This window comes from Peromyscus eremicus, chromosome 7 (assembly GCF_949786415.1).
Source record: "Peromyscus eremicus chromosome 7, PerEre_H2_v1, whole genome shotgun sequence".
Lineage (NCBI taxonomy): Eukaryota > Metazoa > Chordata > Mammalia > Rodentia > Cricetidae > Peromyscus > Peromyscus eremicus.
In genome coordinates, this window is record NC_081422.1 from 83,832,856 (window position 1) to 83,847,582 (window position 14,727).

At 40.3% G+C, this 14,727-nt stretch overlaps 1 protein-coding gene across 2 annotated transcripts in view; it reads right to left on the reverse strand.

Moving 5' to 3' along the window:
- The window catches only part of LOC131915263 (uncharacterized), an 86,422-nt gene that overhangs the window by 21,128 nt on the left and 50,567 nt on the right, over nt 1-14,727 (reverse strand). For both annotated transcript variants that reach the window (XM_059268353.1, XM_059268352.1), the window contains exon 4: nt 4,995-5,108. In XM_059268353.1, the coding sequence (XP_059124336.1) occupies nt 4,995-5,108 (114 nt within the window). The remainder of the gene's footprint in view (nt 1-4,994; nt 5,109-14,727) is intronic.

The window sequence follows — 14,727 nt, forward strand, 5'->3', positions numbered from 1 at the left end:
TCTACATTGTGTGAATACATGTTGCTATGATTGGTTTAATAAACAAGCTGACTGGTCAAAAGCTTAACAGAATAAAGTTAGGTGAGAAAGCCAAACTGAGAATGATGGGATGAGGAAGAATGGCATCAGAGGAGTCGCCAGTCAGATGGAGAAAGAGTCAGACATAAAAAATGGGATAGAGGTAAAAGCCATGAACCTCATGGGAGAATATAGGTGAATAGAAATGGGTTAAGTTGTAAGAACTAATTAGTAACAAGCCTGAGCTATCAGCTGAACATTTATAATTTATTTTAAGGCTCAATGTGGTTATTATGAAGCGGCTGCTGGGACACAAAGAAACTCTGCCTATATTAGACTATCATCTACAGGTTTCTGTGAGTATAAGAGAGAATGCTGTCCCTCACCATATAGATTGGCTCTATCACAGGTTAATACACAAAGTGAACAAAATATGTCACGGGCACTGCCATGGTTAATCTCCACAGTCAACTGGATGATATCCAGTACTGAGCATGCAAGTATGAGATTATATCAACTAGGTTAGCTGAGGTAGGACAACTAACAAACTCTCCTCAGCATTATTGCTTAGGAAGGTGTGGTGATTATTGCTTGTCAACTTGTTTTCATTTGGAATGAACTAAAACCTCAAAATGGAGGGCATATCTGTGAGAATTTTTTTTTCTTAAGGTGAAGTAGGAAAATCCACTTCCTTTCAGATCTTTGAGGTAGGAAGACACACCTTTAATCTAAATCTTTTGAGCTAGGAAAAGACAAGCACTTGTGGCATGAAGATGCATGCCTTTAACCAGGAACTTGAGGCAGGAAGCCACAGTTTTAATCCAGCTTACACCTCCTGCTGGAAGCCTATATAAGGACATGGAAGAAAGAAGCTTTTGCTCTTTGCCTGATTGCTCTGGCCTTGTTAGCAAGTGCATTCCTTCACTGGCATTACAGCCTACTTCTTCAGAATTCCAGTGTCTACTGAGACACGCAGCCTCATGGACAGAGCAGCTTCTGGATTCTCAGACTTTCTGTTCATAGTCAGTCATTGTTAGATTAGCTGGACCGCAGCCTGTAAGTCATTCTAATAAATCCTCCTTCTATATCTATATATAGAGATTCATCTATTCATTATGCTACTCTAGAGAACCCTAACTAATCCAGAAAGTACTATATAAAAAGAAGAAAGTGAGCTGAGCCCAAGCATTCATTCATCTAGGTTTTCAACAAGTGTTGTTTCTTTACATAAGCTCCTGCCTCTATATGTGGCTACCCTGGAATTATCAGCTGTAACCTTAGACTCCATAGACTAAAGAAGCTAATCATTCTTTAGTTTGTTTTACTCACACCTGAGAAAAAAATTTCAGACAGACACAATTAAAATGAAGAGCTAGTAACCACAAGCAAAAGCTTAGGAATTTGGTAGTGTCACAGGCTGAAAAGATATTCTGATACTCAGTTCTAAATGTCTTCATTAACACCCCCTCACCCCAGGTTTTAGGGAGGTATGTGGAAGAGGAGGTAGAAAGGAGCCAGTGTTGGATGACGTCAAGGAAATACTGTCTTCCAGACACAACAGGACTGACGCACTTATGAACTCACAGAGACTGTGGCAGCACGCACAGGTTCTAGCCAGACAGGGCCACAGTGCTGAGAAGGGGAAGTGGACTGGAGCTCCCATTCCTAACCAAGAAGCTATCTTCATTGGCAAACTCTTGCAAGGGAAAAATCAGTTTTCTCCAATAGAGTCACATTAGGTATATTAAGCACACTTAAAGGCAGGTCCAATGCAAGCCAACACCAAACAAATGCAATGGTATTTTTGTAGACATTTTGGGTCTCATATTGCTTTGTTTGGGCATTTTTAAAATCTTACTGGTCTTTTGCAAATATATTATAGTTTCTGATTTTGTTTTTTATGTTGCTTTTCTTTTGGGGGGTGTTTGTTGTGCTTTTTCACTGATTATATATTGGTTTTCTTTTTTTTTGGTTTAAACACATGGGTTTAATAGTAAGAAAGTCAGGGGGAAAGAGAATTTCAAGAATGGGTAGTCAAAACTGTTAAAACAGTGCACAGTGGGTGAAAAGTACAGAGCAGAGAAAAGCCATTCTACCCTGTGATTATCATTTTTGACATTCAGAAATGCAGTTTCACTCATGTGGGGGCAGAAGGTCAGAAGACATTGAGTTCAAGAGCAAGTGAGACTGAGAAAGACGGGCAGGCAGCAAGGGTAGAACACACCTCAAAATTGACAATGGAATGAAAGAAGCTAGATTATGAGACACTTAAAATAACACCTTTCTATCACATCTCACAGCTCCGGGGTAGGTAGTTCCAGAAATACCCTTTTATTTAGAGTATTTAAACATGCATAGTTTACACAGAAATGAGAAACATGTCAGGCTTTATTTGGGGTTCAGTCTAGCCTGATTCCTGTTAGCTTTGAATGGACACTCAGAAGAGGGTCTACCTTTTTTTTATCTGTTTCTTTTTCTCATCCTCTTTCTTCCCTTTCCTTCCTCCTCCTCTTTTTCATCTTTATTTCATTCTTTTCCTTCTCCCTTGATTTATCCATCCTTCTCATTTTTCTAGTCATGAGGGACCAAGGCCAATTGCATACTTTGCCCTCAAGGAAATGAACACTATTGATCTGAAGCTTCAACCTGTCCTATATAGTTTAAAACATATGCTTAGTATAAAATATGAAGAGTAAATGCCAATTAATATTGACTACTTCAAATGAAGTGAACAAAAGGAGCAGGAACTGTATTTTCCCCAATAGATATATTTATAGCAACATGAAACCTCTCTGTGGATATGGAGCAGTGAGAGACAGTAGCAACATTATTTATCAAACTGATCTGAAGCTTCTGCACACCACAGTTACCCAGGAAGCTTTCTTTTTCTTTTTTTTTATTTTACAATATAATTTAGTTCTACATATCAGCCACGGATTCCCTTGTTCTCCCCCCTCCCGCCTTCCTCCTCTTCCCCCCAGCTCACCCCCGATTCCCACCTCCTCCAGGGCAAAGCCTCCCCTAAGGATTGAGATCAACCTGGTAGACTCAGTCCAGGCAGGTCCAGTCCCCTCCTCCCAGGCTGAGCCAAGCGTCCCTGCATAAGCCCCAGGTTTCAAACAGCCAACTCATGCACTGAGCACAGGACCCGGTCCCACTGCCATGGAATCGAACTGAAGACCCTGACATTAATCCGAATAACTATGAACATATAATTTTTGACAAAGAAGCCAAAAGTGTACAATGGAAAAAAAAAAGCATCTTCAACAAATGGTGCTGGCATAACTGGATATCAACATGTAGAAGGCTGCAAATAGATCCATATCTATCACCATGCACAAAACTTTAGTCCAAGTGGATCAAAGACTTCAACATAAATCCAGCTACTCTGAACCTGATAGAAGAGAAAGTAGGAAGTAGTCTTGAACGCATTGGCATAGGAGATCACTTCCTAAATATAACACCAGTAGCTCAGACACTGAGAGAAACAATCAATCAATGGGACCTCTTGAAACTGAGAAGCTTTTGTAGAGCAAAGGATATGGTCAACAAGGCAAAGCAACAGCCTACAGAATGGGAAAAGGTCTTCACCAACCCCACATCTGACAGAGGACTCATATACAGAATATATAAGGAACTCAAGAAATTAGACATCAAAATGCCCAACAGTCCAATTAAGAAATGGGCTATAGAACTAAACAGAGAATTCTCAACAGAGGAAACTCAACTAGCTGAAAGACATTTAAGGAATTGCTCAACATCCCTAATTATCAGGGAAATGCAAATCAAAACAACTCTAAGATACCACCTTACGCCTGTCAGAATGGCTAAGATCAAAAACACTGAAGACACCTTATGCTGGAGAGGATGTGGAGCTAGGGGAACTCTACTCCACTGCTGGTGGGAATGCAAGCTTGTACAACCACTTTGGAAATCAATATGATGCTTTCTTAGAAAATTGGGAATCAATCTCCCCCAAGATCCAGCTATACTACTCTTGATCTGTTTGGGTTTTCTATTTTTAATTTGTTTCTTTTCTAAAGTGAGAGATAAAGACAGTGGATGGTTGGTGAGGTGGGGAGAATATGGGAAGAGATGGAGAAGGGGAAACCAAGATCAGAATATATTGTGTAAGTTTTCAAGTAAAAAAGGAAAATATCCAAGACATATTAAATTTTGAAAAGCAAGCCTTGAAAAAAAGAGTAATGTCCTGGGAAATACTGTCTTCAAATGGCAAAGCACACTTTCCCCAGACACCCCACTGAAGGAGGAAAAGGACATGCCCCTCCCATTTTCCTTGTCCCTACTGATATCTTTTCCACTTCCTGACCATCCAAATACAGTGTGTAACATGACCACTGAAACCCTTGCTCATTGGATCAATCCAGGAACATTCTTATCTAATTTGAATTTCACCCTCAGTCATGAAACATTAGAGCTTTACCAAGTCCCTTTGAGAAACATTAGCTCTACTCCATCTGCATCACCCACAGAGAAAGTATTAGAGAGGGTGGTTCACCCATTCCTGTCTATACCAGGTAAAGCCACCCTGACCCAATACAAGATGAGCCTCAGCTTTCCACCGGTTCGTACTATTGAATGAGAGCCCAAGGTGACATTAGGTGTATTTTTTTTCCTTTTTTTTTCATTTTTCTTTATTAAGAAATTTTCTACTTACTTCACATACCACCCACAGATCCCCCTCCTCCCACCTCCCTAGCCCTCTCTCCCAAGCCACCCCACGTCCCCACATCCCTCAAATCAAGGTCTCCCATGAGGAGTCAGCAGAGCCCAGCACACTGAGCCTTAGATGTATTTTAAATTCTGTGGTTGTGTTTACATTGAAGACCTAGATATATTAGTATTATCCTACATAGAAAAAATAGTCTTAAGCTTCTCTATAGACTTAGATATAAAGCAAAATAATTAGCAACCAGTATACACAATTGGACAGAATTATGGAATTCCCACAGTACCTTCTACTTGCATTGGTGTTGTTTCTGCAGAAGGTCCTTCAGGGACGGGAGGTCCTTCCACATCCCGAGGGGCAAAAGATTGCTTCTGACAAATTTCCCTTAAGAATGCAGGAACTGGGAATGCATTATAACAGGGAGTCATGTCAGCCTCACGACAGAAAAACAGAGGAAACTAACAACTGTTGTGTGTTTGTCCATTTGATCTGATTGCTTGTTTCCAGGTACAGTCATCAGAGTGAGAATGGAGCTTCAGGAGGTTCACTGAATACAGTTTATAATCCATTAAGCAATACATGAACTGTGTAGGTAAAGTCTAAATTTATGACAACGTGACAATAGAGAATACTGGAAAGAGCCATATATAACAAAAGCCTAAGTGAAAAATGCCCGCCGCATCTCCCCATGCAGTGTCTGTCTCCCATTCTCAGAATTGCTGATCTGACTAGAAGCACGTGGGCTTTCTAACCTTTCATGGTTGTGAATGTCTGTAGGTAGATGAAAAGCAATGCCCAGGGTTTTGCCCTCTGTGGTAGTCACTACAGGGTCTTGATCTCTGCAGTTTTGACCTCCTGAAGGCAAATGATGGGAAGCTGGAACTTAGGGATTATCAAGTCCTTGGGCTACAAAAACGTCCCTTGATCTGTATGGAGAGCCTCATCACTTACCTCTGTGCCCTGGTTTATTCTTCAGTAGAGTAGCACGCAAACAAATAAATGTACTGCATGTAATGGGCTTTGAACACATATACTGTAGGTAAAGTGTGTATCCTAATTTGTTAATTCATTAGTTTGTCACAAGAGATTTGACTGGGTAATTAGGATATCTATCTTTGGGAAAAACAGATTTAGACATAGCCTGGTACAGAACATCTCAAACAATCGAAAGAGATCATATCTGAATCCAGTGACGGTAGACAATTCCACTTTTGTTTTGTTTTGTTTTAACTTTGAGTACTACTTTTTTAAAAAAACAAAATCCAAGCTCTTCCCTATAGGTGGCTTAGATCACAGTGGTGCATTAGACATAAGGATATCCAGTAATTATACAATATATTTCTAAAATATGTCTTAACAAAGGGATTTCATAATACATACTGCGTTTTCTAGATTCCACCTGAAATTTAAAGGAAAGAAAACAGTTTGAGGCACAGGTTATGCTGAATTCTGTTTACATGGGTCTTTGGAACAAAGGTCGACAAGGTATGATGCCAATCAAAATGAGCAAGAGTCCTATGTACTAGTGTATTATGTGACAATGTCACAGAAGAACTGGGACTCTATAGTTTGTGACAGTTCCCACTTTTGCTGGTTCAAAGGCCAGATTAAGAAACACTATTTGTTTGGTCTCTACTGAATGTTCCCTAAGCCACACCACATCTTTATAACATGACTGTGAGATAATTCCTCCTACAGCTGGGCCTCAATTATTTACACTAATCCTCATGCTGTCTTACCATTCAACATCCCCACACTGAAGTTGAGAATCTTTTTCTACAATTGCTTCCGTGGAACATAATCAAACTGCATCAAGATTTTAGGAACCAGAAGTGGCTGTCAACTTCTGAGTGAAAACTATACAGGCATCTAAAGAGGAACTTTTTCTTCAGGAGAAACCATCCTCTCACACAAACTGTGATAAATGACACTACAAACATTTGTTTAGTTCAATCAGGAGCAAGCTGGTACAATTCCATTTCCTTTTCTCCCTGAGCTAACCCACAATGTACCTAGCTTTTGTTAATCAAATTTCATATCCACAAGGTAAGGAGACAAAGCAACTTTTTATATTAGAGAAAGGAAAGGAAGTCTTACCTCCACCATCATCACTGGTGGCGCTCTCTGGTCTCTTGAGGAAGATGCAATGTCAGCATTTTTATGTACCACTAAAAGGACAGAAAGTAACTTGTCAGCACATGATATTGCTTTTAATTATTCCAGGGATCCTTGCTTGATGTGTATAGAAGTCCATGTAGCTAGCATATGTGACTTGATTTAATTTTTTATCCAATCCACTCCTCCTCTGTCTCTGTTCAGAAAGTGGCAGGGCTCCTACGAGTATCAACAAAGCATGGCACACCAAGTTGCCATGGGACTAAGCACTTCTCCTTGTATCAAGGCTGGTCAAGGCAATCCAGTATGAGGAATGGAATCTTAAGAGCCAGCCAAAGTTTTAAGCATGGTTTGCTTTTTGCTCATTCCCAGAACCATGGATTATATTGCTGGCAAACAAATTATGGAAAAGAGAAGAACTGAAGAGAAATGAGGAACAGAACTTTTGGTTTTCTAGACAATGGAAATCTAAATCAATGTGAAAGAATCTTTCACTGCATGAAAGTAAATAAATCTTTCAAAATATGCACTGCATTTATTCTGGTTAGAAGAAACCATGAATGTGTCTCTGTGTGCAGGTGGAATATGGAGGGGCTCTTCAGGGGTCTGGTTTTCTCCTTTCACCATGTGAGTTCTGGGATTCAACTGCAGTTAGGTCAGAAGGCTTGGCTGAAAAAGTCATTATGTACTGATCCAATCTATCTTTTCTTTTTTTTTTACTTTTTTTCATTTTTCTTTATTAAAAAATTTTCCCTACACCAAGGCTGAGCACCATGTCTCAGCATAGGCCTGAGGCTCCAAAAAGCCAGCTCATGCACCAAGGACAAGTCCCAGCTCTACTGCCTGGGGGCCTCCCAAACAGTTCAAGCTAATCAACTGTCTCACTTATCCAGAGGGCCTGGGGCTCCTCAGCCATTGGTTCACAGTTCATGTGTTTCCTTTAGTTTAGTTTGGCTATTTGTCCCTGTGCTTTTTCCAATCATGGTCTCAATATCTCTCGCCCATACAATCCCTCCTCTCTCTCGCTGATTGGAAATCCCAGAAATCCACCTGGGGCTTGGCCGTAGATCTCTGCATCCACTTCCATCAGACACTGGATGAGAGTTCTATCATGACAGTTAGGGTGTTTGTCCATCTGATCACCAGAGCAGGTCAGCTCAGGCACTCTCTGTCTACAGTGGAGGTATCTTTGTGGATTTCTGGGGACCTCTCTAGCACTCTGCTGCTTCTTTTTCCCCTGGGGTCTTCATTCATCATGGTATCTCCCTCTCTGTTCTCCCACTCTGCTCCTGATCCAGCTGGGACCTCCCACTCCCCTAAGCTCTCTTTCCCTGGACCCTTGCCCTCCATTACCCCACCCCCACCCCCAGTTTGCTCATGTAGATCTCATCCATTTATCTGTCATTGGGCGATCCCTGTGTCTTTCTTAGGGTCCTGTTTACTAGGTAGCCTCCCTGGAGTTGTGAGTTGCAGTCTGGTTATCCTTTGCTTTACATCTAGTGTCCACTTATGAGTAAGTACATACCATATTTGTCTTTCTGAGTCTGGGTTACCTCACTCAGGATGATTTTTTCTAGTTCCATCCATTTGCCTGCAAACCTCACGATGTCATTGTTTTTCTCTGCTGAGTAGTATTCCATTGTGTATATGTACCACATTTTATTTATCCATTCTTCAGTTGCTCAACCTTGGTATAGGGAGGAGGGACTGGATCTGCCTTGGCTGAGTCTATCAGGCTGGACTGAGTCCCCAGGGGAGACTTTGCCTTGGAGGAGGTGAGAATGGGGGGTGGATTGGGGGAAATGGCTGGGGGATGGGAGGAGGGAGGACAGGGGAATCCGTGGCTCATATGTGAAATTAAGTTAATTATAAAATAAAAATATTAAAAAAAGAAATTTTCTACTTAATCCACATGCCACCCACAGATCCCACCTCGTCCCTCCTCCTACCTCCCAGCCCTCCCTCCCATGCCACCCTACATCCCCACATCCCCCAAATCAAGGTCACCCATGGGGAGTCAGCATAGCCTGGCCCACTGAGCCTAGGCAGGTCCAAGCCCCTTCCCACTGCACCAAGGCTGTGCAAGACATCACACCACAGGCACCGGATTCTTTGGGATTTGTCCCTAGTACATGGGCAGGCTTTTGGAAATCTGATGCCTGTGTTGTGACGCCAACCTATCTTTCCTAATAAAAGAAGCTTTATGATTAAGTGACAGAATACTGTCACTTACTGTTTAAAGCAGGGAACAATTGATACTTCCTGAGGCATATGTCTCAAGTCTATTTCAACCTCCACCAGTCAAATATGTTAATTCAGAATTTGTCATTAATTATGATCCATGCTAATTTATCCATTTTACTTGGAAAATTTTACTAGGATGAGCATATCTAAGAAAATTCTTGCCTATGTTGTGTGCACATTATTTCCTAAAGTATAGCATATCATATATTATACTTTGTTATACCGTGCTGAGTATTGTCAGTATTCTACAGGGTTTTAAGGAGCATGAAGAACATGTATGTGTTATAGCCCTATAAGACACAGTGTAATATAAGGGCTTGATTAGTTTCAGATACTGGTGCTAAGGAGAATGGGAAAAATTCTAAGGAAATACTGAGACAACTGCACATAATAACACACCTCTACAAGCCATGACCTGTAGCATGAATCTTAAAAGTTCTTATTAATAAAATCAAACCTGAGCCAGGTATTGGGGTGAATACTGGAAAATCAGAGGGACAGAACAAGCCACAGCTAACCTCACCTGGCCAACTTCTCAGCTGATCTTGTTTCCTCAGACTGGAAGCCTCTGTGTCCTCATCCAGAATGGGTCTCAGCTGAACTGCTGCTCAAAAGCCTGAATGCTTAACCAGGCCAAATGCTTAACCAGCCCAAATACTTCTAGTTCCTGGTCCTCACGCCTTATATATCTTTCTGCCTTCTACCATCACTCCCTGGGATTAAAGGCTCGCTTTCTAGGATTAAAGGTGTGAGTTACCATGCTTGGCTGTATCCTTGAACACATAGATTTCTGCCTAGCTCTGCCTCCCAAGTGCTTGGATTAAAGGTGTGTGCCACCACTGCCTATCCTCTATGTTTAATATTGTGGCTGTTCTGTCTCTGACCCCAGATAAGTTTATTAGGGTGCACAATATTTCAGGGAACACAATACCACCACATTTCCCCTTTTTTTCTAAAATTAAAAAAAGATTATAACTAATACAAGAAAAATTATATCCAATAAGTATATACAATATACACAGTTAAGATTACATTAACGATGTCTAGTCCATTAACATTAGACAGATTGAGACAAAAAATCCTATTATATATATAACAAGGTCCAGTCCAGTAACATTTGATAAACTCACACAAAAAATTTTCATTACTTATCTTATTTAAAACAAGTAGCTCCTTTTTAAAAGTATTTTTCTTTTTAGTGTAGATTCAGTGATCTACCTTTTGTCATTTTTATATCTTCCTCTTTTTCTTTTTAGAGTAGATTCAGGGATCTACCCATTTATCCTATTATTTCTTTATCTTTTTTTAAACAAAACCTCTGAATCTGATCTCCTTGTTCAGCTTTTTTCCTGACCATTAACTATTAACAACTTGTAACCAACCATCATAATCAATGACAATATCCATAACTCAAATGACCAAAAACCTCCCATCCCACCTCTTGGGAATGTGGGCATCATTTTCCTAAAATTACTTTCTGCTTTCTAGGGGTGAAGACATCTTTAGGGAATCCTGAAAAGAAAATTTTGGGGTTAATTGTCAAGTCCTGTATCATTTATCCAGTCTCTGTGTAATAGGAAATTTTAGGGCTTGTCACAAGTCCTTGTTTGAGTAGTCTGTCAGGCTGGATCATCTCAGCTAGTCATCTCGAAATTGTCCTGACCAGTTTGCAGTCCAAAGTCGATCTTTCCTTGGTGTTAATCAGCTTAATGGTTTTACCATAGTCCATGTGGAGTCATTGTTGTGGAATTCTGTCATCTTTTTGAAGATTTCAAAGTCACTGTTAGGTGTGGTCATGGTTTCCTGCAGGGGTTTTTTTTTTTTTTTTTTTTTTTGTGCCTCCTCTGTGGTTTGGAGCAATCACAGTCTGATAAATGTCTGTCTCTTGGAACCACAAATGTTCTTCCCTAGAAGAGAATATCTTCACAGCAATTTCTCCCCACCATTTGTCTTGCCAAACTTTTCCAAATTGACCTTTGCCAATGCTTTCTTGTAACATGATGGTCCTGGCAATTCTTCTCTGGACAAACAGGGGTAAACCCTTTGTCCCAGGAAGCAGCATCATTGCAGTCACCAACACGATGAGAAGCAGCCTGCAACTCGGAGCAGCAGTCACTGCCTCCATGGTCCCACTGCCACCGTTTGTGGCTGGGCCCTGGCCGAAGCTTCTCCTTAGCAAGCCTCCTAGGCTGCCTTCAAACTCAGGATCCTCCTGCCTCTGCCTTCTTCAGTAAATCCTATGGGCATGCATCACCACACCCGGCTTAGTGTAGCTCAGGTCAGAGCTGGGGCCTACAAGGCCACAGGCAAGCAGCTTTTTCATGAATTTGTACTGCGAATGTTGGGGCAAGAATTCATTAAAAACCGCTTGGCTTGGCTTGGCAGTGGGTCCAGTTTCCTGCCTAGGCAGCCCGGCTCCCTAGCTCAGGCCCCGCTCGGCTTAGGTCTCAGGCCCGACTGACTTTAGCTACAAGCCATTAATTACCACAGCTGGAGCTAATTGCTTAAAGCTGGTGCTACCTACAAACAACTCAGGCCTGCCCTGCAGGAAATACTGCTAATTGCAGTGGTCCAAGCTTAAGGAAGCTGGAGCCCAGGCTTGGCTCAAGTGGGAACATGTGGCTGGATTAAAGCTTTTAGCCAGAACTAACTCTCTCTCTCTCTCTCTCTCTCTCTCTCTCTCTCTCTCTCTCTCTCTCTCTCTCTCTGTATTCACACCTGGGACACTAGGTAGCTGTTTTGAGATTCTCTCGGATTTCTACTGTTCTATGCAGACTTGGTAAGTCAATTAAGATATCAGATATTTTAAAGGTAAAAACTATTTAAAAGAGAAATTTTTTTCTACATTCAAAAAATGGGTTTTATGTGTACATTGGAAGAAAATTGGGCTTTGTTTGAAATTTTAGGCAGTCTGACAATGGAACAACTATATGAGAAGATTAATGTTGATCAAATTATGCACTTTATTACTTTTCTTATCCTTATATTACTATTTTAAAAGATAGTCAATTTAAGTGCCAGGATAAAAGTTTTAGAAAAACCTGTTAAACTTGTTAAAATGAATTATAGAGAAATTCAAATTCAGACAAATAATTAACAGTGAAGTTGTTTCAAGATTGGATCATAAGGTTACAGAAAGAAAGCCTGTTTTCACACAATCAACCTTAATTTATCCGGTAACTGTACAGCAGTTATCTGATCAAGTGAATACACAAAATATTTGGACTCCAATTTAAATGTTAGATTTATGAAGGTTTAAGGAGGCAATAGTATCTTATGGCATGCATTCCCCATATGTAAAGCAAATGTTAAACACCTGGTCAACTTATAATAGGATTATACCGCAGGACTGGCGGGAGCTGGCACATGCTGTTCTGGAACCTGGACAACAGCTCCAGTGGCAAATGTGGTTCAAAGAGGAGGTTAAAAACATAGAAAAACAATGGAGGGATAAAGGAATACAAGTCTTCCAGGATCAGCTTGTTGGATAGGGCCAATATGCTTCAGTACAAACACAATGTTTATATGATATCCAAACCTTAATTCTATGTCAAATGGCAGCCTTGAATGCATGGGACAGAGTTGAGGAATGAGGAAAGAAAACTGAGTCATTTACAAAGGTTATACAGGGCCCAAAAGAATCTTTCACAGATTTCTTACAAAGACTGGCTTCAGCAGTAAAGAGAATGGTCCCAAATTCAGAAGCTAGTCAAATAATAACTGAATCTTTGGCTTTTGAGAACATGAATGCAGTATGCAAGAGAATAATCAGGCCATTAAAGGCAAGATTTGCACCCTTGGAAGATTGGATTAGAGAGCTGGTTAATGTTGAGGCTCATGACCAAGAAGCTATGTGGGTAGGAGAAGCAATTTCAAAAGTTTTGAGAAATGTTAGATGTTTTGGATGTGGAAAGCAAGGACATTTGAAAAGGGACTGTAAACATGTCATTCCTAGAAACAATGTTTCATCAAGGAACAATGGCAACAGAATACCCCTTTCTTCTGGAGTATGCAGAAGGTGTAGTAAGAGACAACACTGGACCAAGGAATGTAGATCAACAAGGAAGAGACAAGGTAATCCTTTGCCTCAGTCTTTGGGAAACTCCCAGAGGGGCCTCAGACAGGCCCCCACAGTGAATCCAGTTCAGACCTTTCCTGCAGTTGTAGAGGAAACCCCTACTCAGAGCAATTAAATAACCAAATGCCTATTGGAATAAATCATGTTGCTCCAGATGATGCAACAGAGAGAATAGAAAATTCAGGAGAAAACATAAAGAAAATTTTTTTGGCAAACTTCTATAAATGAACAAAGACCAAAATTAACAATAAGAATAAATGGTGTTTTGTTGTCTGGTCTGGTAGACACAGGTGCTGACATTACCATAATTGCACCAGAATTTTGGCATCCAACTTGGCCTCTTCAGGAGGTAAACATTCAACTGGTAGGAATTGGGACGTTATCTCAAGTGAAACGGAGTACAAGATGGCTCAAATGTATAGGTCCAGAAAGCCAGAGAGGAAAATTAAAGCCATATGTGGCTAACATAGCTATGAACCTGTGGGGTTGAGACCTGTTGCAACAATGGAATACTCAGATTAACATCCCTCCAACCTCAGAAACAAATCATAAACTAGCACATGTTTCTGAGAGAAATATTAGAAGATATTATTCTAATGAGTGGTCACCAGCCATCCATATTATACAAGAACAGAGCACAACAACTGATGATCTTCCAAAGACACCAACAGCTCTACCTTTAAATGGTTAACAAACAAGCCTGTATGGGTTCAGCAATGGCCTTTAACAACAAAGAAACTCCAGGCTTTAGAAGAGCTGGCAGAAGAACAGTTAAATGCTCAGCATATTAAAGAATCAACCAGCCCTTGGAATTCTCCTGTATTTGTTATTAAAAAGAAATCTGGTAAATAGAGAATGGTAACAGACTTTAGAGCAATTAACAAATTAATTCAGCCAATGGGCTCTCTGGAATTCCTTTGCCTACTCTGTTACCAAAAGGATGACCTCTCATAGTTATTGATTTAAAAGACTTTTTCTTTTCAATACGCTTACAAGAAAAAGGCAGAGAAAGATTCGCTTTCACAGTGCCTACTTACAATAATTCTCAACTGGTTAAAAGATACCAATGGAGGGTCCTCCCACAGCAAATGAGGAATAGCCCAACCCTGTGCCAATATTTTGTACAACAGCCACTGGAAATGATAAGTAAAAAATTTCCTAAATCTATAATTTATCATTATATGGATATTTTACTAGTTGACTCAAATGCAGATACTTTAGAAAGAATGTTTGAAGAAGTAAGAAAAATTTGCCTTGCTGGGGATTACAAATTGCTCCTGAAAAGATACAAAGAGGAGATTCTAATAATTATTTAGGATATAAAATAGAGCTACAAAAAATTAGACCCCAAAAGGTGCAAATTAGGAGAGATTGACTACAGACACTTAATGACTTTCAAAGATCATTTGGAGACATTTCTCATCTATGAACTATTGTTGGGGTAAAAAATGACGAACTGAATAATTTGTTCAGAACCTTAGAAGATGACAAGGATTTAAATAGTCCAAGAAAATTATCACCTGAAGCTGAGAAGGAATTGGCCTTGGTAGAAAAGAAAGTACATGAAGGGCACGTAGATCGT